The following is a 22585-nucleotide window of genomic DNA, read 5'->3' as shown; positions in this document are numbered from 1 at the left end:
TAATGCCCAATTTTAAAATTTAAAACAATAATTAAAAACATATTAAAACCCCAACCCTAACCCATCAGACCAGGTCAGATTGCTCAAATAAATACGTTTTTAGATCGCGCCGGAAGGAGCGAAGGTCAGGGGCCATCCGGAGCTCAACCGGCAAGCGGTTCCACAGGTCTGGCGCACCCACAGAGAACGCCCTCCCCCTGGGGGCCACCAATCGGCATTCTTTGATCGGAGGCACCCAGATCGTTGAAAGGTGATTACAACATGGGAGGAGTAGAAAGATTGCCTACGCAGCTCTCAGCCGCAAGACATGCCTATCTTTTAGCAGTAATGTGACTTAAAAACCTCCCGCCCTTTGTGAAGAATGCACCTGGCCGGCATCTAATTTGCATAGCAGTTATTTCATTCCTTCCTTCACCAGGCCACAAAGCAGATAAATCCTTCCGTTTCTTTGAATCGCAGATGACCATAGTTCCAATCAGCTTTCATCTAACACAGCCATGCTAAAGGTTGAACAGTAAAACTCTTCTAGTCTCTCAGGCCTCTTCTCATCCTGCTCTTTACGAACCAACTACTTACCTCCAATATCCAGCATGGATTCATCTCCACAATGCAGCACTTGAAGCACGGGAGGCACCTTCTGCTTGGCCTCCAGCAGCAGCGCCTTCAAATCCATGAGTACTGATTCATCTAGGGGTCAAGAGACAAGTCACGTGGACAAAAGCCAACGCCTCAGATATAGCCCAAATTTTTTATTTATTTTATTTATTTAATCCCATTTATATCCCGCATTTCAATTACAGTAGACAAGGGGCATGGCCTACACAAACAGCTCTCTCTCTAAGGTATCTCTTGTGATATAGCCAAGTCACCCACTGATCACATCCTAGCTCCCGAGAACACTCTTTGTTGTTAATGATTCATTAGGAAGCATGACTGGATGAGCCCAGCTGACAGAAATGTAATTAGCTGAAGTTCATTCATCCTTCACCCTCATCCTTCCTCTGGCTCTGTTCATCACAGACTATCTTTTATAACAGTCTTTCTCAGTTCCTTACCACAGGCTTTGTTGATGAAAGTGGTGGCAATGCCAGTATTCCCCGAGCGGCCCGTACGCCCAATCCGATGAACTGGGGAGGGAAAAAAATCAGATGTGAATACCATTTTTAGCCAAAAGAAATATGACTTGATTATGCTTCCTCGACAAAGCAAATTACAGTAGCCATGGGAAGTTAGTATACAAACAGATCAGAGACAGACCATTCAGCTTCCCCATCAGGTCAATTTAAGCCTGTCTAGTGAAAAAAATAGCTGAGCTATTCAAAATCTTAAAAGACGATGCAATAAAAGTGTTACACTCAATTTGCCAGCAAATTTGGAAAACTCAACAGTGGCCACAGGATTGGAAAAGATCAGTTTACATTCCAATTCCAAAGAAAGGCAGTGCCAAAGAATGTTCAAACTATCGCACCATTGCACTCATTTCACATGCTAGTAAAGTTATGCTTAAAATTCTACAAGCTAGACTCCAGCAGTATGTGGATTGAGAACTACCAGAAGTACAGGCAGGATTTCGAAGAGGCAGAGGAACTAGAGATCAAATTGCTAACATACGCTGGATCATGGAGAAAGCTAGAGAGTTCCAGAAAAACATCTACTTCTGCTTCATTGACTATGCTAAAGCCTCTGATTGTGTGGATCATAACAAACTCTGGCAAGTCCTTAAAGAGATGGGCATACCAGACCATCTTATTTGTCTCTTGAGAAATCTATATGCGGGCCAAGAAGCAACAGTGAGAACTGGACACGGAACCACTGATTGGTTCAAAATTGGGAAAGGAGTCCGGCAAGGCTGTATACTGTCGCCTTGCCTATTTAACTTATATGCAGAGCATATCATGAGAAAGGCAGGGCTAGATGAATCAAAAGTTGGAATTAAGATTGCCGGAAGAAACATCAACAACCTAAGATATGCAGATGATACCACTCTAATGGCAGAAAGTGAAGAAGAACTAAAGAGCCTCTTGTTGCGGGTGAAGGAGAGTGCAAAACTTGGGTTGAAACTAAACATTAAGAAAACCAAGATCATGGCATCCGGCCCTCTCAATTCCTGGCAAATAGATGGGGAAGAAATGGAGGTAGTGACAGATTTTATTTTCCTGGGTTCCAAGATCACTGCAGATGGGGACTGTAGCCAAGAAATTAAAAGACGCTTGCTCCTTGGGAGGAAAGCCATGGCAAATCTAGACAGCACACTAAAAAGCAGAGACATCACCCTGTCAACAAAAGTGCGTATAGTCAAGGCTATGGTCTTCCCAGTTGCAATGCATGGCAGTGAAAGCTGGACCATAAGAAAGGCTGAGCGCCAAAGAATTGAAACCTTTGAACTATGGTGCTGGAGAAGACTCCTGCGAGTCCCTTGGACTGCAAGGCGATCAAACCGGTCAGTCCTAGAGGAGATTAACCCTGACTGCTCTTTAGAAGGCCAGATCCTGAAGCTAAAACTCAAATACTTTGGCCACCTAATGAGAAGGAAGGACTCACTGGAGAAGAGCCTAATGCTGGGAAAGATTGAGGGCAATAGAAGAAGGGGACGACAGAGAATGAGGTGGCTGGATGGAGTCACTGAAGCAGTAGGCGTGAGCCTAGATGGACTCCAGAAGATGGTACAGGACAGGAAGGCCTGGAGGAACATTGTCCATAGGGTTGCAATGGGTCAGACACGACTTCGCAACTAACAACAACAACAACAATAGCTTCTCTATCATCACAACCACTGGCTGAAATGATGGGAGTCATTCTCTGTCTCATTTATAGGTCATAGCCTAGATGGACTCCAGAAGATGGTAGAGGACAGGAAGGCCTGGAGGAACATTGTCCATAGGGTCCCGATGGGTCGGACATGACTTCGCAACTAACAACAACAACAAAGTGAAAAAAAATCCTGGAAAGCCCTTCCCACTCCTCATGAATAATGTATGACGTGACGTGACACACTTTACATGTGGAGACATATAGTTACAATGTCTTCTTTTTATGACTCTCTAATCCCTTTTACAGGGGATTACATATGCATATAGGGACGCAGTGGCTCAGTGGGTTAGGACACTGAGCTTGTCGATCAGATGGTCAGCAGTTTGGCGGGTCGAATCCCGAATGCCGCATAGCAGAGTGAGTGCCTGTTACTCGTCCCAGCTTCTGCCAACCTAGCAGTTCGAAAGCAAGTAAAAATGCAAGTAGAAAAATAGGGACCACTACGGTGGGAAGGTAACAGCGTTCCGTGCGCCTTTAGCATCTAGTCATGCCGGCCACATGACCACGGAGACGTCCTCGGACAAGCGCTGGCTCTTCGGCTTTGAAACGGAGATGAGCACCGGTCCCTAGAGTTAGAAACGACTAGCACGCATGTGCGGGGGAACCTTTACCTTTTACATATGCATACATATGGTTCCACGTACCCGCCCAAAGCCACATTCCAAATAAAATCAGTTCAAAAGCCAGTTCAAAATGTAGCGGCATGAACAGTGATGGGCATGCCCATGTAATACCTCAGCTTTGTGAACGGTACTGCTTGCAGGTTTGCTTCTGGGAGCAATTTGTTATCAATAAAGCCCTACATGGCGTAAGACCCAGTCGCCTGAAAAAACCCACCTGTGTCCCATAATACATGACCCACAGATTCAATGGGGGGTGTGTGTGTGTGACATGCTCCAGGTTCCTTCAATTAAATCAGATACTCTATCAGAAGCCCGGAAGCCCCTTTGCTCTGTGGCAGCATCTGCCCTCTGGAACAAAGTTTCCCCTGAGATCCCAACGGCCCCCCAATCTGGTACTGTTCAGAAGAGCCGTGAAGACCTGACTCTTCACTCGTGCTTTTGGCAAGGGACAGTTAGGACCCTCACTTCATTGCACCTGCTGTCTTTTACCTTTATTTTTTACGATTCAATGATTTGATTGTACTTTCTTTCTTGGACCGACAAGCTGCCAGAGACATTGAGAGTCAGGCAGCATTCAAGGAATAGACTATGATTGTTCCAACAACATAATCCATGTTTGCAAAACGATGAAGGTGACACCACTTGTCCCCTTAGCCTACGGGAAGCTCTGTTTGGTGCCACAAAAGGAATTCAAATTCACAAGCACCGGGGAAGAGCCTCGTTTCTTCCTAATCTTTGGGCATCCTCAGCAGCTGATACGTGTTGCTATTTTGCATCTCCCAGCCGTTCATTTCTTGAACTCTTCCCAGTACATATTACTAAAGCTAAAAGATACAGTGATATGTGAGCCAGACCAAAAAAAAAACCTGATAAGAGGAAAAGCTAGCAGGTGCCTCATGTTCTATTTTGGCTGAACCTATTTTAGAACTCAGATACTGCATACACAACTTCTGCAGCAGACCAGTAAGCCAAATTCTGCTGGTCAAATTGTTTTTTTTCCACAATTTTTTAAAATATTGTTTTTGTCACAACTGGATAAATTCTGCCTATGTTTTAAGGATTCCAACAAATGAACCTGGTAACTAGCCCCCTCCACCATTTCATACCATAATTTTCAATCTCCTCAGGCATGTCGTAATTGATGACATGCTGGATGGCTGGGAAATCCAAGCCTTTGGAGGCGACATCTGTTGCAACAAGAACATCCTTTTTGCCATCCCGGAAAGCCTCAATAGCCTTTGTCCGTTCCTCTTGGTCTGCGAGATGAAGTAATACATTAAGAAGAGCAGAAAGATTTCACCTCATCCCTAATCCAGAAGCTTCCGTTCACGGTGAGCATGATCCACGCGCCTAGAACAAGAAAGCCTTTATCTTCATGGTCACTTTTATGAAATCACAGAGGGAACTGCTTTATTGGCCAAAGCTGGTTTACTAATTTGTGCTGAGAGGCCTGTGATACCACAGGCAATACTGAGAACTCCCTAAAACAGGGGTGTCAAATCGCATCAGCATTGTGGTTGCCCTCAGGGGGCCGGGTGGGTATGGCCAGGGTGGGCGTGGCTAGAGTGTGTGTGGCCTACTGGGTGGGCATGGCCAGCTCTACATCGTTCGCATCAAGGGTGCCTATGGGGGCCTGGGCAGGAGTGGGACAGATCTGAGGGTCTCTGGCAGAAGGAGGGTCTCTGGGCCAGGGCCAAGGCAGTGGGGGCCGTTCCCTCACTGTTTCCAGGATGGCTTCGCAGGCCACATGAAACCACTTTGTGGGCTGGATCCGGCCCCCGGGCCTTGTGTTTGACATGTCTGCCCTAAAAGACCTGATAAAGCTGCTGCAGCTCCTGCTTGAATCTTCTTTTCTAGATCCTTCTCTAACCTTTACCTTGCTTCGTATCCCATCGTTGCAGTTCTGTGATACAAAAGAAGTCCTGTCTTCTAATCAGTCTAGAACTCTGTGGCTGACAGGAAGATGTGTTTTTTTTTTAAAAAAATCTAATCTAACTATAGTTAAGTCAGAAAAACTATCCTACATCAAGTTTCTGCACTTTCAGAGTACTGCATTTTAGGTCTAGGACCAAAGGGGTACTTTTATTCAAAACCAAAAGGTTTTACAGACCTTTTCCACCATGTATGGCCACAGCCTCTACACCTTTGAGTAATAAATATTCATGGATTGCATCTACATCTGCTTTCTTCTCAGCAAAAATAAGAACCTGCCAAAGAAAGCAAAAGATAAGTAATGCTTGTACCCCGGTCCCTTACTCAAAGGGAGAACCTATGTCAAAAATAAGATAAAATACAAATGACAGAACAGCCAAAAATCAGACTGTTTGCACGCAGTACTGCTTCCTCTTCTATGACAAGTGCAGACAACTCAGATAAGACGACATTGGGAGTGATCGGATCAGATCAGGATAGGCCTGAACTTACAGGTGGTGGAGTCTTCTGCAGACACTCAAGCAGATATACCATTTTAGCTTCCTCCTTCACATATTCAACTTCCTAGATAGAAGCAGAGAAACACAGTGAAAGATACTACCGAGAAGTCAGCACAGGATGGCTCATTAGGGCTCAATAGATTAGGACCTTAAAGTATTGAGTATAGATACGAAAAGCCAAGGTTCCGATTATGCATGAATAAAGATAATGTTGCTGAACAAGATGCTATAATGATTAAATAATGAATTAACAGAAGAACATTTTAAGATCTGTCTTACCCAATACCCACAAACTAGAGAACTCACAGGGAGCTCACTATAATTTGGATTCCTACGCAGTGCAGCTTGAGGTACAAATAGACCCAGGCTAAGGAAATGCCCTACTGACGTACCTGTATGACATCTAAACTGGCAGCTCCTGCACGTCCCACATTGATTGTGATTGGCTTTACGAGGGCACTCTTTGCAAAATTCTGAATCTTTTTAGGCATGGTGGCACTGAAGAGCAGGGTCTGCCGTTGTCCCTAACAGAGCATGACAGATGGTAAATGAGAAATGATGGGACAATTTGTTTTGTTGATGCCACAAGTGTAAAAATTCTGCTTCCGGACCTGGTCACAGAACACATTTTATAGCATTCGGTGGTCTGAATAAAGGCAGACCAACATTTGTACTAGGCGAGCAATTTATAACACCGCAAATATCATCTTTCGTTTCTGAAAAGTAAGTCTGAAAAGGCATAAATATTGCCTTGCAAGAATTCATATGCTAGAAGGGAGGTACTGGAGGAAAGAGAAAACAAGAGGTGGCAGAATTTCTAATAGCCAGAAGAAAAAGGGCTCAGTGGCCCACCTAGCTTTTTGGCTATGAACTAAGACGAATTATCTCACGAGGCAGGACAAACATTAAATTTTATCCTATGTTCTCAAAGAAGCTCGCTCTTCTTTCTCGTAAATGAGAAAGAAGAATTTTTATGATAAGTAGCTGTTCACAATATATTGTACAAACATCTGTGCTACCTGCTCAGTGCTTGATTTCTAAAAAGAACAGACGTACCAGATTGCCAATCTGCCTCGCAATCTTTCCAAATAGTCTTAAATGTTCTGTCAGGCTTATGTAAGACCAACAAATGGGAGACATCCAACATACAAATAAGATCCTAACAGGTGCAGATTAAATCTTATGTCTACTACTAGCCTAAAGCTTTTATCTCGACCAGGAAAACACCAGAGTTATCGTTAGCCACATCTTTGGTAAAGAAAATGCGTAAGGCTGAGAGAAAAATAATCAAGGAATATGTTCAAAGGTCGACTGGGATCACGTTTGGAGGAAAGTCTTCCCTCCCTCGTACCTTGAAATAGGAAAAGATGGTGCGGATATCTCCTTCAAAACCCATATCAATCATCCTGTCAGCTTCATCCAAAGCCAGGTAGCGGCAGACATCCAGACTGACCATCTTTTTCTGCAATAGGTCCATGAGACGGCCTGGGGTTGCCACCATCATGTGTACACCACTGTGAGAACAGAAGGTTTAGAACATTGGAGAGGGCCCCGTACTAGTAACGATAACGGAAACATAAGGGTAAAAATATGGCTATTCCGTTGTGAAGCCTCTGTATCTCACTAGGGAAACTACATTTCATAAACGTGGTACCTACGCAGATCTTGGCTATTTACAGCTTCAGGGTCTCTAGGGGACTTTCCTATTTTTATCACCATCCAGCACATCAACTCCTAAACGATGGGAACAGTTTGCTGCTTCCTAAGATGCCACTGGAGAAGGGTCATTAAACAATAAGGCTTCCTTTCCTTTCCGGGGATATCATTCAAGATCACTGCCAATAAAAGCGGAATAACTGGTAATTCTGTGCCACATATGCCACAGAGTTCTTCTTTTTTCTTTTAAGTCATCCTGGTGAAGCACAGCAAGCCGATGCGAGGACAGGATGATACATCTGCATGGGCGTTCACATTCATCACATCAACCCACTATCTATTTTTGCACATAGAAATAGCTGTGGTTTCCTACTTTCAACCATGAAAATTAGATTAATGTGGCTTTTGCTCTGGACTCATAGCAAGGCAGGAACCAGATTTAGATATGTATGGGGTCAGTATCAGTGAGAGATCAATATCTTTTCAAAAGAGGAATTTCTGTAGCTGAAAAATAACAGGCCAATTCTACTGACAATAAAAGCACAATCTTTTTGTAGTTACGTAGGAAGAGGGAGAAAGCGTATTAGATCAAGTAGCTGAATGCTGCTTTGCTTCCTTAACCCCCACACGAGAAAAATGTAGCCACTCTGCTTTAAATGTTCTTCAAATGTCACCCTTACTGTTTGATAGTCTCCATTTGTTCTTTCACAGACATGCCGCCAATGCAAAGAGCACAGCGCAAGGCAGGCATCCCATCCTCGTGCAGCAGGCGGCAATAGTATTCCAGGATGCCATGAGTCTGTCGAGCCAGTTCCCTCTGCAGAAAGAAAAACCTGATCAGCTAGGGACTGCCGTCACTCAGCCTATTTATTCTCTTGACCAAACCACTCCCAAACCAAACGCACAAGCACAGGGAAACCCTGGGGACTTACTGAGGGGCAGATGATAAGCCCATATGGTCCTTCCCTTTTGGAAAATGGCAGCCTCTTTTCCTGCTCCAGGCAAAACATGATAACCGGGAGGGTGAACACAAGGGTCTTGCCAGAGCCAGTGAAGGCAATACCAATCATGTCTCTACCGGAAAGTCTGTGGAGGAGAGTAAAGGAGCAAATGCTGCAGTTAGAACAAACAGGGGTACAAAAGCTCTTTCAGGTGCACTAGTCAGAGAGGTGGAGAGCTGAGCTGCCGTGCGTGGCAAGACTGTGACAATACAGATAGTCCTAAACTTACAACCACAATTGAGCCCAACTTTTCTGTTCCTAAGCGAGTCCGTTGTTAAGTAAATTTTGCCCCGTTTTATGACCTTGGTTGCCACAGCTGTTAAGTGAATCGCTGCAATTCTTAAGTGACACAGTTGTTAAGTGAATCTGGCTTCCCCATTGACTTTGCTTGTCAGGTCACAAAAGTTGTTCACATGACCCCCGAGGCGCTGCAACCATCATAAATATGAATCAGTTGCCAAGCATCTGAATTTTGATCACATGACCAATGGGGATGCTGCAATGGTTGTAAGTGTGAAAAACTCACTTTTTTCAGTACTGTTGTAACTTTGAACGGTCACTATACGAACTGTTGTAAGTCAAGGACTACCTGAAAGCACCGTATAGCTTCCTGCCAACCCTAACGTCTGCCCTTGTCTGAAGCCGTTGGGAGGTGAGAAATCTGAGGTTTCCAATAGTTTATGTGTTAAGCTTAGTTTATAAAACAAAAAGCCCAAACTTGGGTCTTAACCGCCTTCTCTATTTTTGTCCACATTCGGGGTGCTTTGATTTTTAATAAACATTTCCAAAATAGCATAGAAATGACTCTCTTGCATATCATTAATTCTGTTGGATTTGCTTCAGTTTGTAATGGCGTTGGTGGTATCACCGATAACTTGTGGCAGCGATAATTTTGGCTGACACACAAACTGTATTATCTAGAAAACGCCATCTTTCGAATTAGCATGGGGCACAAACTGTACCCTATCTAGAAAAAAAATCAAGCTTACCTTAGGTTTAAATTGCCCTAGTTTTTTTTTACAAACTGGGCTATTTTAATATGTTCTACATAGAGCGCCATTTAAAGATCATTCAGAAAGTTCAGCTGATACAGAGTGTAACCTTTCAAATGTTGGGAAAGGGAGGAAGAGACTGATATACTGAACCTATACAATGCAAGAATTATATTGCTTATTTAATTTGGAGATTCAGGTTAAGATATAGAATAGAATAGAATAGAATAGAATAGAATAGAATAGAATAGAATAGAATAGAATAGAATAGAATAGAATAGAATAGAATAGAATAGAATAGAATAGAATAAATAGAATAGAATAACTTTGTCACTTTAAAAAGCTATTTAAAAATCTGGCATTTTAGTTAATTTCAGCCAAAAGGGCTTACGAGATGCTTGCAATGATAAATTTATTTAAATGATTTATATGCCCACCCATTCTGTGAACACAACTCTAGGTGGCTAACAACAATAAACCATAAAACAAAAACCAAGAAAAAACAGGTACCTAATCCATCATTTGGATTCATTCCTCTTTGTAATCTCCAGGCTCCAACTTTACTATTTATTTATTTATTATTATTAATTCGGTTTATATACCACCCTACTCCCAAAGGACTCAGGGTGGTTTACAAGGCAAAATTTAAAAACAATACAATATAAAATTAAAATAAAATAAAATTAAGTCTAGCCGCAAAAAATTAAAATCACAATTTAAAAACATTAAACCCCTCAGTCCAGACCAGATAGCTCAAAGAGCCAGGTTTTTAGGTCCCGGCGAAATGAACGAAGGTCGGGGGCAGTCCGGAGTTCCGTTGGCAGTTGATTCCAAAGGGTCGGCGCACCCACAGAGAAGGCCCTCCCCCTGGGGATCGCCCGTTGGCAATCCTTGACCGGCGGTACCCTGAGGAGGCCCTCCCTGTGGGAGCGCACAGGACGATGTTTGAGAATGCTATTTGACTATTCCCAAAGTCAGCAATTTACCACTTTCCAGAACATGAACAGGGCCAATCCCTGCTAGATTTCAAGGGGGGGAGGATTGCAGCGAATCATCTTGCAGCATCAAATATCCTGCATATTTCTTCTGGTTAAAAACAGATCTGAACTTTGCCAATATCTGACTCCCTCACCTAAACACTTCTGCCATAATAAACGTACAAGATTTTAAAGTTCAGTTTCTTTATGGATATAACATGGGGATGCAGTGAAAACAGAGAGCATAATTAGTACCAAATTTTCCATTCTTCGCATAGTGCTTAGTAGTGACCTATCGGAAGCAGGCTGACAGTACTCTTGCAACACTCACATAGTAGGGATACCCTGTATCTGGATAGGAGTTGGTTGCTGGATCCCCTTCTTTTTCAAGCCTCGCAGAATTGCTAGAGAAAGAATTGGGTGGCAGATTAGTAAACTAACAGGCAGATCAGAAAACAGAGCCGTATGTTTCCAGGAGAAGGATACTGAAGGAAGACGGGGTACTTTTCATGCTGATATTTCATAATGGATCACCATCAAATCATTCCCATTGATCCTGTTGAACATGAATGGCATACACACACCATTGGCTATTTCTAAAACACACATGAAAACGATAGCAAAAAAAAAAAACCCACACAAACCCCACACAAAAAACCCACAACCTCATTCACAATAATTTAAAAAATGATACAACGTATGAATTTATTACTGATTTACATATAGTGTGCCATTCTGGCCATCTGATGGACCTGAAAGTAGAAGGTTAGCTCCACTGCTTCCAGTCAGAATGCTGGACTAAAACTCCTACATTCTGTGGAGGTAGCCCACTCCACTCACTTGCTCACTGATTTCAGTTACAAGAGCCACCAGTTTTACAACTTGGTAATATTGTACAGTAATTAATACTGAACTACAGCAAACAAAACAAGATATAAAAAGGATCACAAATTACATGCTCAATGGCAAGTGCTCTTCTCAGTAAATTACAGTAAGTTACAAAATCTTTTATGTCTAGACCACAGGTCTGCAACCCGCGGCTCCGGAGCCGCATGCGGCTCTTTCAGCCATCTCCTGCGGCTCCCAGTCCTCTGCCATGTGCAGTCCAAAAAAAAAAAAAAAGTGGGAATAAAAAAGTTCAACCAATCAATTCAAATATGCAGGGTAGGTGCATATCTCGCCTTGGCTCCACTCTTCAGTCAAACCCTGTTCTGCGCATGCGCGCATGTACGCGCATGCGCACACAATTTTTGCGGCTCCCAGTTTTTCGTTTTGTGAGGGAACCGGTTCCGAGTGGCTCTTTCACTGTTTCAGGTTGCTGACCCCTGGTCTAGACATTATCCTTCAGAACAAAGCTGATGTACCAATCTGCTTAAAGAGACAGAAAAGGCATATCTTAACTGCTCTTCTGGTATATGGGAAGAAACAGATCACATCTGTGTAGCAATATAAATGATTACTTTTCTAGGCCTAGTCAAATAGCATTCTCAAACAGCCAAGCTCTAGAGGGATTGGTTCAATCTGATCAGGTGGTTAGGTGAATTAAAAACGATAACTACATACGGAGCCACGTAGAGGCTTAATTGTGATCGCCGGCACCTTGATTTATTTATACCAAGGCGCCAACTGGCAGCAAATGCAGTTCCCAAAGCACTAGGGTTACCTAATCATAGTGAGAAATACATGTCACTGCTCTGTTGATCCATTGTCCAGCAGCAGTAGTTTCAAACACTTTTCAAGAGCAACCTCATGTAAACTGTACTACAGTACAACAATCCAAAAGGGAAGTGACTAGGACATGAGTGATTCTGAGTAGGACTCTCCAGTCCAGGAATAGCTGCAATTGACACACAAGATAAAACTGTACTGAAGCCCTCCTGGCCATCTGCCACAGATTCGTTGAGCAAAAGCTACGCGCTAGGTGAACCCCAAGTTCCAGACTACCTTTGGATGGGGGAGTACAAGTCTGTTCAGAGCCAAGCTGGCGCCATTATGGAATGGCTTGCCCACAGAGCCTAAACCACTCCATTTCGGAGGGATTCAGTCTGTTCCTCCACTTCCAGACACTGATGGCCTCCTGACACTGGGTCAGCACTTTTTATAGTTGGCTGGGACAATGCAATCCTTGACTTACCTACCAAAAGAAAGCCTACTTTCCAGCCCTCCTCCCTTCAGTTCACATAAGAAAAACAGGTTTCCTGTCTTGATCCTAAGATTGCACTTTAGAAAGCAGATATATCTTCATATACCCAACTTACATACCAAACTCTCTCCTGGGATTATTAGGATTTCAGCAAAAAATTAGGTAAAATTATATCCTGATTCCTACAAAATCTTAAACTAAGCTTAAAGAGGGGAAAAAAAAGATTAGATTTCCATAATATTTGATCTGAGTGAAAAACACACACATTTCCCCCATAATTTCCCCCATTAGCAGTGGGCTAATGCCTCCTTAAGTAACACCAGCTGCCTGCAATTAGTGCAGGTTCGCGCCCCACCAGGCTCAAGGTTGACTCAGCCTTCCATCCTTCCGAGGTAGGTAAAATGAGGACAACCAAAGAGACTCTCCACTAATCCATGATAGTCTAAAATATTTCTGGGTACAATGTCTGCTCTACTTGTCCCAGGGATTTTATATAGTCTATCTGCAGACACGTTCAACATCCACTTTATTATATACTTTCCATTGAAAGGAAGACGTGATATCTTTCTGCCCATGGGGAGAAACCTCCATCTTCAGCCTGCTCCTCCTCCTCCTCGACAGTTTGGTTACATTTTTCTGAAGAAATCCAAATTAACATACGGTTCCTTTCTCTCTGTCTTCTAATTCAGGGCTTTTCAACCTGTGGTACATTGGCACCTGGCAGGTGGCACGCGACCATCCTAGAAAAGTGGTAGCGGGGGAGGGGAATGAGCTGAACCGGTGGCAGCATCACACAAGCCTGAGGGAGAGACGGCTGGAGCTGCAGGGCTGTCAGGGCTCAGTGGAAACGCCAGGATCAGCGCCAGGCTCCAGCTGGAGCTCGGCGCTGATCCCGGCATGTCTGCTGAGCCCTGAAGAAGCGCCAATCAGCTGGAATGTTGCAGCATCTCCAGGGTCTTGTGATTTACATTCAGATGCTTGGCGGCTGATTCATATTTATGACGGTCACAGTGTCCCAGGGTCCTGTGAAGTGACCAAAACCTGCTGCAACCACCCAGCAGATGTGGGGAATAAAAACCAAACAACCCCCCCCACCCCACCCCACCCCCGCTGCCAATCCTCAACAGAAATGCTCACAACAATGAAAACCTCGGACAGAAGGAAGAGCGCCACCGGGTGGGCAGGCAGGTGTCTTGCTCGGCTGTGGCTTGGGGGGCACTTTTTTCAGTGCCATTGTAAGTTCGAACAGTCACTAAGCGAACTGTTGTAAGTCGAGGACTACCTGTACTTCATCACTTTTTTCCTTTTTTTTTGTTTTAGGTCATCAAGTTTTTGACACCTTGCTAGGCGACTGGTAGTACTTGGATGTTGCCATATCCTAAAAGTGGTACAATGGGTGAAAAGGTTGAAAAGCCCTGTTCTAGCCACTTTGCCTCAACTTGTTGGGAAGGCATGACTCTTCGCTGAATCAGGCTGAGATGAATGACTGAGCCCCCGAGTCCAACAGGCTGGAACTCATGATGATTTGGTCCTCCTAGGGTTCTCCAAGGGCATTCCTCTTGAGAAATTGTTATGCTAACCACTACCAAGGGGAGGTGACTACAGGTAGTCCTCAACTTACAACAGTTAACTTAGTGATCATTTGAAGTTACAGCAGCACTGAAAATACTGACTTATGACCATTTTTCATACTTATGACTGCGGCAGCTTCCCCATGATCATGTGATTAAAATTCAGACACTTGACAAATGACTCATATTTATGACGGTTGCAGTGTCCTGGGGTCATGTAATCACCTTTTTATGACTTACTGACAAGCCAAGTTCAATGAGGAAGCCTGATTCACTTAACAACCGTGTTACTAATTTCACAACTGCAGTGATTCACTTAACGACTGTGGCAAGAAAGGTTGTAAAATGGGGCAAAGCAACTGTCTCACTTAGCAACAAGAAATTTTGAGCTCAATTGCGGTTGTATGTTGAGGACTACCTATACTGTGGTTGTGATCTTTAAACTGTCTTTAAAATAATATGGTTCTGAAATAGAAACAGAAACCATTGTGGTGGGTAGACCTGCATATGATTGCATCCAAGGAACTGAGTGCTGAGTCATATTCATAATTCCTAATATCCCTGCAAAGGCCAGAAGAAACTGCTTCCTGAATAATAGTATTTCCTGAACAGTAAATCATCCCAGTAAGCACAGGTATGAATCCCTTAGTCCTCACACTTCTGATTAGGGTCATGATTAACTTTTTGAAGATTATTGGGCCTGAAGCAGGGTCAAATGGAACGAGCCTGAATGGAAACAATCCTGAGAAACATGTAGTGATTCACTCTAATGGAAATGTGAAAGTATGCATTAGACAGGTTAATGGGGGCCAGGAAACCTTTTGTCAAATATCTTCATTTTGAATATAGTTTAATCAATTGGTTCAAATTTAAATATTTTCTTTAGGATCGCAAGAACAGGCCAGTAAATCTCTCATGCTGATGCACCTGCTCTATTGTTTGGATGCTCAGCAGATGAGCCAGACAGACCAATTTCCTTTGATGTAATTCTGATTTCCTGGATGTTTGTGATGATAGAAATCTAATTATTGATCTGAGTTCCAGAGCATATCTTCACTTAATCCAAGCACCAACTGTGACCCAAAAATGCGGTAGGTATTTGCCTATTTGCCCATGTGTTGTTCTCTGGCATCAATTTTATGTTGCTTTGTTAGAGCTAGAACAGGGGTCGGCAACCTAAAAAAGGAAAAGAGCCACTGGGAACCGGTTCCATCACAAATTTAAAAAAGTGGGAGCCGCGTGCGTGTGTCCATGCACGCGCATGCACAAAAAATGTTTTGCGCATGCGCAAAAATGTTTTTTGCGCATGCGCAAACGCACGCGGTTGCCAATTTTTTTTAAAGTGAGATGGAACTGGTTCCCGGTTGCCCGACGGCGACGGCCCGTCTGCAAAGCTGCCGCTTTCAGCAGCTTTGCAGACGGGCCGCGGCAGCTTCCTCAAAGAGCAGCGCCCCTGCCCATTCTGAAAGGTGCGCGCACACCTCTCCGAACGACCGGAGGTGCGCACGCACCTCCCCAAACCTTTGGAGAGGTGCGCGCGTACCTCCGCGCGAACGGGCAGAGGTGCCACTCTTTGAGGAACCTGTAGTGGCCCGTCTCCGAAGCTGCCGCGCGAAAGAGGTGCGCGCGAAAGCGGCAGCTTCGGAGACGGGCCGCTACAGCTTCCTCAAAGAGCGGCACCTCTGCCCGTTCGCGCGGAGGTACGCGCGCACCTCTCCAAAGGTTTGGGGAGGTGCGCGCGCACCTCCAGTCATTCGGAGAGGTGCGCGCGCACCTCTCAGAATGGGCAGGGGTGCTGCTCTTTGAGGAAGCTGCCGCGGCCCGTCTGCAAAGCTGCCGAAAGCGGCAGCTTCGGAGACGGGCCGCTACAGCTTCCTCAAAGAGCGGCACCTCTGCCCGTTCGCGCGGAGGTACGCGCGCACCTCTCCAAAGGTTTGGGGAGGTGCGCGCGCACCTCCGCCCATTCGGGGAGGTGCGCGCGCACCTCTCCAAACGGGCGGTGCCACTCTCCATTTGGAGAGGTGCGCGCGCACCACTGCCCGTTCAAAGAGGTGCACGCGCACCAGGCGGCTGGGAGCCGCAGGACACGGCTCAAAGAGCCGCATGTGGCTCCGGAGCCACGGGTTGCCGACCCGTGAGCTAGAATCATTTGACATCATTAAAATGTCTGCCTTGTAGATCCTGTTGGCCCCAGCCACCACTTTCTTAACTACTTCCAAAATGGGGAAAAATACTGATAGTGTTCTCTGATGGCATCTGCTGTTTTCCTATTTACTGAAAGTAGATACTTCTTTTTTATTTTTAATCTTCACTACCTCTGTGTCAGTGAACTCACCAAACGACTTCTTGACCTTGAGGGGCTTTAATGTCACATTTGCCCTTGACTGGCAGTCGACTTGCTAATCCTGAGCTACAGCCCTTGATAAGCAGTTACCCCTGGTGCCATAGAGTAGTCCTCAAAGTACGATGACAATTGAGACCAGAAATTCCATTGCTGAGGTCATAAAGCATGATGTCACATACCTACATTGCTTAGCAATCTTGGTTACCAACATAACCTCAGGACCATGCTGGTCTTTAAGTGGGAATTGGTGGGAGTGTCAGGAGAAGAGTGCATGGGTGCTGCAAGGAGGCGGGGATGCCAAGGAATTTCTAACATTTGAAGGTAGATTTTTTAAATATGTCAGATCAATTACCAGAGCTCCTGAAACAATAGAGGTATTTATCAATAAATACCCAGAGGTCCCCAACCTTTTGGGCACCAGGGACTGTTCCATGGACAGAGGTATTTCCGCGGACTGGAGGTTGCATGGTTTTGTGTGCTGCCTGCATCCCGCGGATGGGGTTGCTTGTTTGTGCATGTTGCAGCCTGGTATTGGTCCATGGACCGGAGGTTGGGGACCCCTGCTCTAACCTCCAAAGAACCTGCTTCAACACTCTGTCTGCCCTACATTCTGTATGCTCTGCAAGAACCTCATTTTCTCTTCTCTGGACTATAGTCAGAGAGATGAGAGCTGCCACATGTTTAGGCACTGATGGGAGTAATGGTTCGAGTTCCACTGTCTCTTGTGGAAATGTATATAATTTATTAGCTGTGGAAGGAAGTACCTTGTGATTAAATGAACACCTTGGTTCAAATATATTGACTGATTGGTGGGGAAGACCTTATATAAGGGGAATCCAATTTATTTGGGGGTAATACAAAAGTAGGTCTGTAATGTTTTGCAAATTAGACAACTGGATCTTGAGCCAAAGATTGTACATGTTTTGAAGGCTTTACCATAACTACGATATAAATCTGTTAAATTTGTTTTTCGAAATAAAGCAAGTATATATGCCTGACTATCCAAATGCTCAAATCAAATCTGAAATCACTAACTACTTACCAGCTGGGAACTTCATCTCTTTGAAACTTTTGAGAGGAGCTGGAATGCCTTCCCCTTCCACAAGGATATGGTACTTTTTACGAACACGGTCATGCCTTGCTTCTGACATAGACAGGATATACCGGGGAGCCTTCCAGCTGGTGCAGAAATACAGAAAAATATAGTAATCTAAATCCCTGATTTCATTTTAAAATTTCTGCTGTGATGTTTTGAGCAGAAATTGTTAAGCAGAGTGTTTGTTCTCCTAGCAAACTAACATCAACTGCAACTTTCAGACATTTCTTTGTAAACAATTAGACAGAAGATTTGACAGATAGCTGAACCACCCATCTTATATCCGATTCGCATGAGCTCCATGGCTACAATCTTATACGTGACTGCAACTTTTAATAGTTATCCTGCTATCTATGTAAATGGAGAAAGTCACATGCAAAAATGAATTTTTCCAAGGTAGAACCTCAAGACTGAGGCACACCTTTTTATGCATTTTAATACAAATAAATGTTATAGAGAAATGAATGTCATATTTTGAAAAGGATCTTGTACAACTGGAATACATCTACCTGGTTTTAATTGGATCGTCATATGTGATACCCTTTGCCATTTCCTTCACAGACATCAGAGCTACATGAGAAAAATACAAGAGTCAGCAATCATGAAAAGACAAAAGCAACCTATATGAATATTGCTTTATCCTATGCAATAGCAACAGAAAGCTAAAGTTCCTGGGAAGCACTCGGGATTTACAGTTCGGATGTAGAAAACCTTCCATGTTTCAGAGTGAGGTGAGAAAGGGAAATTCAACAGAAGTTACAGTACATAGTAGAAGCTAAATTGAAATAAGGGACTCAAAGGCACAGAAAACTGGGGTATGCATAGCAGTGGAGACACAGGAAAGGAAGGTGAAGAAAGATCAAGTGAGGAGACCCACTGGCCAGCTAGACAAGGTGCATCAGCCCTGTCCTACTCTCTTGCAAGACCTCTCTAGGCCTGTTTCAGTCAAAGCTTGGAATAACTAAGATGTTATAGGTTTCAGTTTGGCTGGCCACAAGCATTCCAGAATGGCCCATCTGAGCTTTAATATGCTTGTTCTAGACCTGGAACGTAATGCATGTTTTGTTCTCTATGTGTTCAAAATTATCTGTTATTTCTCAGCTATCCCAGTTTTGCCATCTTCTGTAACATCAACACCATTTTTCCAAGTACCAAAGCTATTTGAAATATATATATATATATATATATATTTTGCTCTTTACCTCGCCCTTCTGCCACACTTTCCAGGATCTTTTCTTCCTCTTTAAGCTGTTTCTCTTTGGCTGACTCCTTACGTGCTGGGAAGAGTAACAAATTAGAAAGTTAGCCCAGAACCTTCTGTCTACTAATAAATCAAGGCAAGTACGTTGATTGTTACCTTCTGCCTTCTCTTTGAGATGCTGGTGCTGATCCAGAAGGCTGATGTTAGATTGAGGGCCCAAGGGAATGTCGTCTTCGTCACCATGATACTCGCTGCCACTGTCCCTTTGTTCCTCCTCCAGCACCCCTTTGCGACGAATCTGCAGCAACTTTTGCAACTAAAGGCATAAAGTTATGAGCTGAGAATTCCATTAGAGGCAGGATTTAACCACTAGTGCATTTGCAGACACGGATCTTTCTTCACCTTCCCTTCCTGTGTCTCAAGCAGGAGATCCTATACCATTTGAGATAGGTAACTGTCCAGTCTTTTCTTAAAAACCTCCAGTAATGAAGCACCCACAACTTCTGAAGGCAATATTCCAGGTGTGGTCTTACTAAGGATTTATCAAGCAGCACTAGTACTTCATGTGATTTTGATTCTATGCCTGTTTATATAACCAAGGATTGTATTAGCTTTTTTGGCTGCTGCCGTACACTACTGGCTCAAGTGTAAGTGATCATCCACTAGGACTTCAAGCTCCCTCTCACAGTTACTGTTTTTGAGCCAGGTTTCGCCTGTACTTGTACCTTTAGTTTTTCCTGCCTGGGTGTAAAACCTTGCTTTTCTCCATATTAAATTTCATGTTGTTGGATAGGGCCCATTGTTCAAATCTATCAAGATCTTTTTTAATCCTGACGTTGTCTTCTGAGTTGTTGGCTATTCCTGACAGCTTAGTGTCATCTGCAAATTTGATGAGTTCCCCTTCTATTCCTTCATCTAAGTCAGGGGTGTTAAACTGCCAGCCCATGGGCCGGACACGTCATCCAGAAGCTGCGCCCACCCCATTGCCGGCAATGGCAAAATATACGTCTCGCAACATCATGTGACATTGCGAGTTTGACATGTCTGATCTAAGTCATTTATGAAGATAATGAAGAGTACTAGGTCTAAGACAGAACCCTGTGGTACCCCACTGCTCACTTCCCTCCATGCAGATGTAGTACCATTAAGAACTATATTTGTAGGGATTACAAGTATTGATGAACAACAACTCTCAATCACCAATCATTAGACACAGTTTAAGGTGGGGTGATTTGGAATTCAACATTTGATGATCTACAGTTTTTCCATATCTTAGTTATTGAGCACAAAACAGTCAGTGTTAAAGAGTCACATTTTAAATTTTTAAAATAATGTCAGCAGCTGCTACAGATCTTATAAAAGTGAGAAAAAGAAGTGCCTCTTAGATCTATAGCATCAAAGCCTGATTGTATTTACCTGCATTTCCCCTGCCCCTTTTCATTCAATTGTGTCAGATTCTCAGAGACTCCTTGGAAAAGTCCTTGTAGTTCTTTTTTTTCAAGAAGTGGTTTGCCATTGCATCCTTCCTGAGGCAATGTGGCAACTGAGATGGAGTGGCTAAGCCAAGATCACCCAGTTGACCTTGTGCCCAAGGCAGGCCTGGAATTCACAATCTTCCGGTTTCTAGCCTGAACCGCTACATCAAAGTGGCTCTCATTTATTGGCTTACAGCACAACCATTTATAGGATTACCTAGAAAAGGGATTTTCAATCTTTTGTATTTAAATTAAGATCAGCTATGCTCTTTTGGGATAAGCAAAGCACTACAAAACTTTTCAAAGCATTATGCAAACTACTTGATAAGATAGAAAAATGTGGGTTAGACAGCACCACCACCAGATGGATTCGTAGCTGGCTGACCGGCCGTACTCAGCATGTGGTCCTCAATGGAACCGCATCTACATGGAGGGAAGTGTGTAGTGGGGTGCCCCAGGGTTCTGTTCTGGGCCCAGTGCTCTTCAACATCTTCATCAACTATTTGGACGAAGGGATAGATGGGGAACTCATCAAATTTGCAGATGACACCAAGATGGCAGGAATAGCCAACACTCCAGAAGACAGGCTTAAGATACAGGAGGATCTGGACAGACTTGAACATTGGGCGCTATCTAACAAAATGAAATTCAATGGTGAAAAAAGTAAGGTTCTACATTTAGGCAAGAAAAACCAAATGTACAGGTATAGTATAGGGGGTACCTTGCTCAATAGTAGTAACTGTGAGAGGGATCTCGGACTCCTAGTAGACAATCACTTCAATATGAGCCAGCAGTGTGCTGCAGCTGCCAAAAAAGCCAATACAGTGCTAGGCTGCATTAACAGAAGGACAGAATCAAGATCACGTGAAGTATTAATACCACTTTACAATGCCTTGGTAAGGCCACACTTGGAATACTGCATCCAGTTTCGGTCACCACGATGTAAAAAAGATGTTGAGACTCTAGAAAGAGTAGAGTAGAGCAACAAAGATGATCAGGGGACTGGAGGCTAAAACATACAAGGAATGGTTGCTGGAATTGGGTATGTCTAGAACAGAAGGACTAGAGGTGACATGATAGCAGTCTTCCAATATCTCAGGGGCTGCCACAAAGAAGAGGGAGTCAAGCTATTCTCCAAAGCATCCGAAGGCAGGACAAGAAGCAACGGATGGAAACTAATCAAGGAGAGAAGCAACCTAGAACTAAGGAGAAACTTCCTGACAGTTAGAACAATTAACCAGTGGAACAACCTGCCTCCAGAAGCGGTGAATGCTCCAACACTGGAAGTTTTTAAGAGACTGGCCAGCCATTTGTCTGAAATGGTATAGGGTTTCCTGCCTTAGCAGGGGTTGGATTAGATGACCTCCAAGGTCCCTTCCAACTTTACTATTATGATTATGATTCTATCAATTCTCATCAGTCGCTCTACCAAACACACTGGGTCCCACCATGACAGAAACAAAAAAGCTACTTTTCTCCAAAGAAAATATGTATGTTTACGGGTATTTTTTTAAAAAAATATATTTATCAATTTATGTTAAAAGCTTAACTAAAGTGTCAATGGATTTTCTGATAAACCACCCAACTTATTTCTGAGTCTCACCCATCTTTCACAGACTCCAGTGGGGAACCACTGACTTGGGAGTCCCTCTTCTTTTGTCCTGAAAACATACAATTAGCTGTGGACAGGCAAAGACTGGGAACAACAGAGCAACTCATAGAAAAAGAGGCACCAGAATAAATGCGTCGACCCTAACTAGAGGGGCTAGAAAATCTTCGATAAATAAGGATGCATAGGATCGAGTCACAGGCCCCGCAGCTGCGCAGTAAGGAGACAGCAACAAGCGGTTTCCACGAAGGACTCGCGCCGCCCCGCGCCAGCCTGCCCGACGTTACCAGCTGCTGCTTGCGCTGCTTGAGGGGCACGTAAGGCTGGTACTCTTCGTCGTCGTCGTCGTCATCTTCCTCTTCGACCTCTCCTTTCACTCTTTCTTCTTCCTCCTCTTCTTCGTTTTCGTCTTCTCCAGACAGGCCCGACGATTCCGATTCTGGTTCGTGCTGCCTCTGAGAGGGTTACGAGAAAAGAATTACTCGACCGGCGCGGAAGAGAGTCCCTTTCCCCCAAGCATGCATGCCCGGGACCTCACCGGCCTGATGCGGCCTTACCTTCCTGCTACTTCCGGTCTCCATGTTTTCAAGCTACTTCTGCTCCCTCGCGTGAGCACACGCACGTATCCAATGAGGGAAAGGTTACCGTTGCTTA

The 22585-nt window shown here is 44.0% G+C and overlaps 1 protein-coding gene across 1 annotated transcript in view; it reads right to left on the bottom strand.

Moving 5' to 3' along the window:
- The window catches only part of DDX41 (DEAD-box helicase 41), a 24283-nt gene extending 1698 nt beyond the window's left edge, over positions 1-22585 (bottom strand). Inside the window, exons 1-16 of the mRNA XM_081320442.1 lie at positions 22489-22585; positions 22219-22386; positions 19004-19163; positions 18849-18923; positions 18156-18216; positions 17593-17729; positions 10824-10896; positions 8455-8608; positions 8203-8339; positions 7218-7380; positions 6259-6390; positions 5859-5930; positions 5545-5641; positions 4541-4690; positions 1056-1127; positions 577-687 (exon numbers count right to left, since the gene is read on the bottom strand). Of these exons, the coding sequence (XP_081176568.1) occupies positions 577-687; positions 1056-1127; positions 4541-4690; positions 5545-5641; positions 5859-5930; positions 6259-6390; positions 7218-7380; positions 8203-8339; positions 8455-8608; positions 10824-10896; positions 17593-17729; positions 18156-18216; positions 18849-18923; positions 19004-19163; positions 22219-22386; positions 22489-22512 (1786 nt within the window). The 5' untranslated portion in view covers positions 22513-22585. The remainder of the gene's footprint in view (positions 1-576; positions 688-1055; positions 1128-4540; positions 4691-5544; positions 5642-5858; positions 5931-6258; positions 6391-7217; positions 7381-8202; positions 8340-8454; positions 8609-10823; positions 10897-17592; positions 17730-18155; positions 18217-18848; positions 18924-19003; positions 19164-22218; positions 22387-22488) is intronic.

The sequence above is a fragment of the Vipera berus genome (genome assembly GCF_964194415.1).
Source record: "Vipera berus genome assembly, chromosome: 2".
Classification (NCBI taxonomy): domain Eukaryota; kingdom Metazoa; phylum Chordata; class Lepidosauria; order Squamata; family Viperidae; genus Vipera; species Vipera berus.
This window is presented reverse-complemented; position numbering and strand designations above follow the sequence as displayed.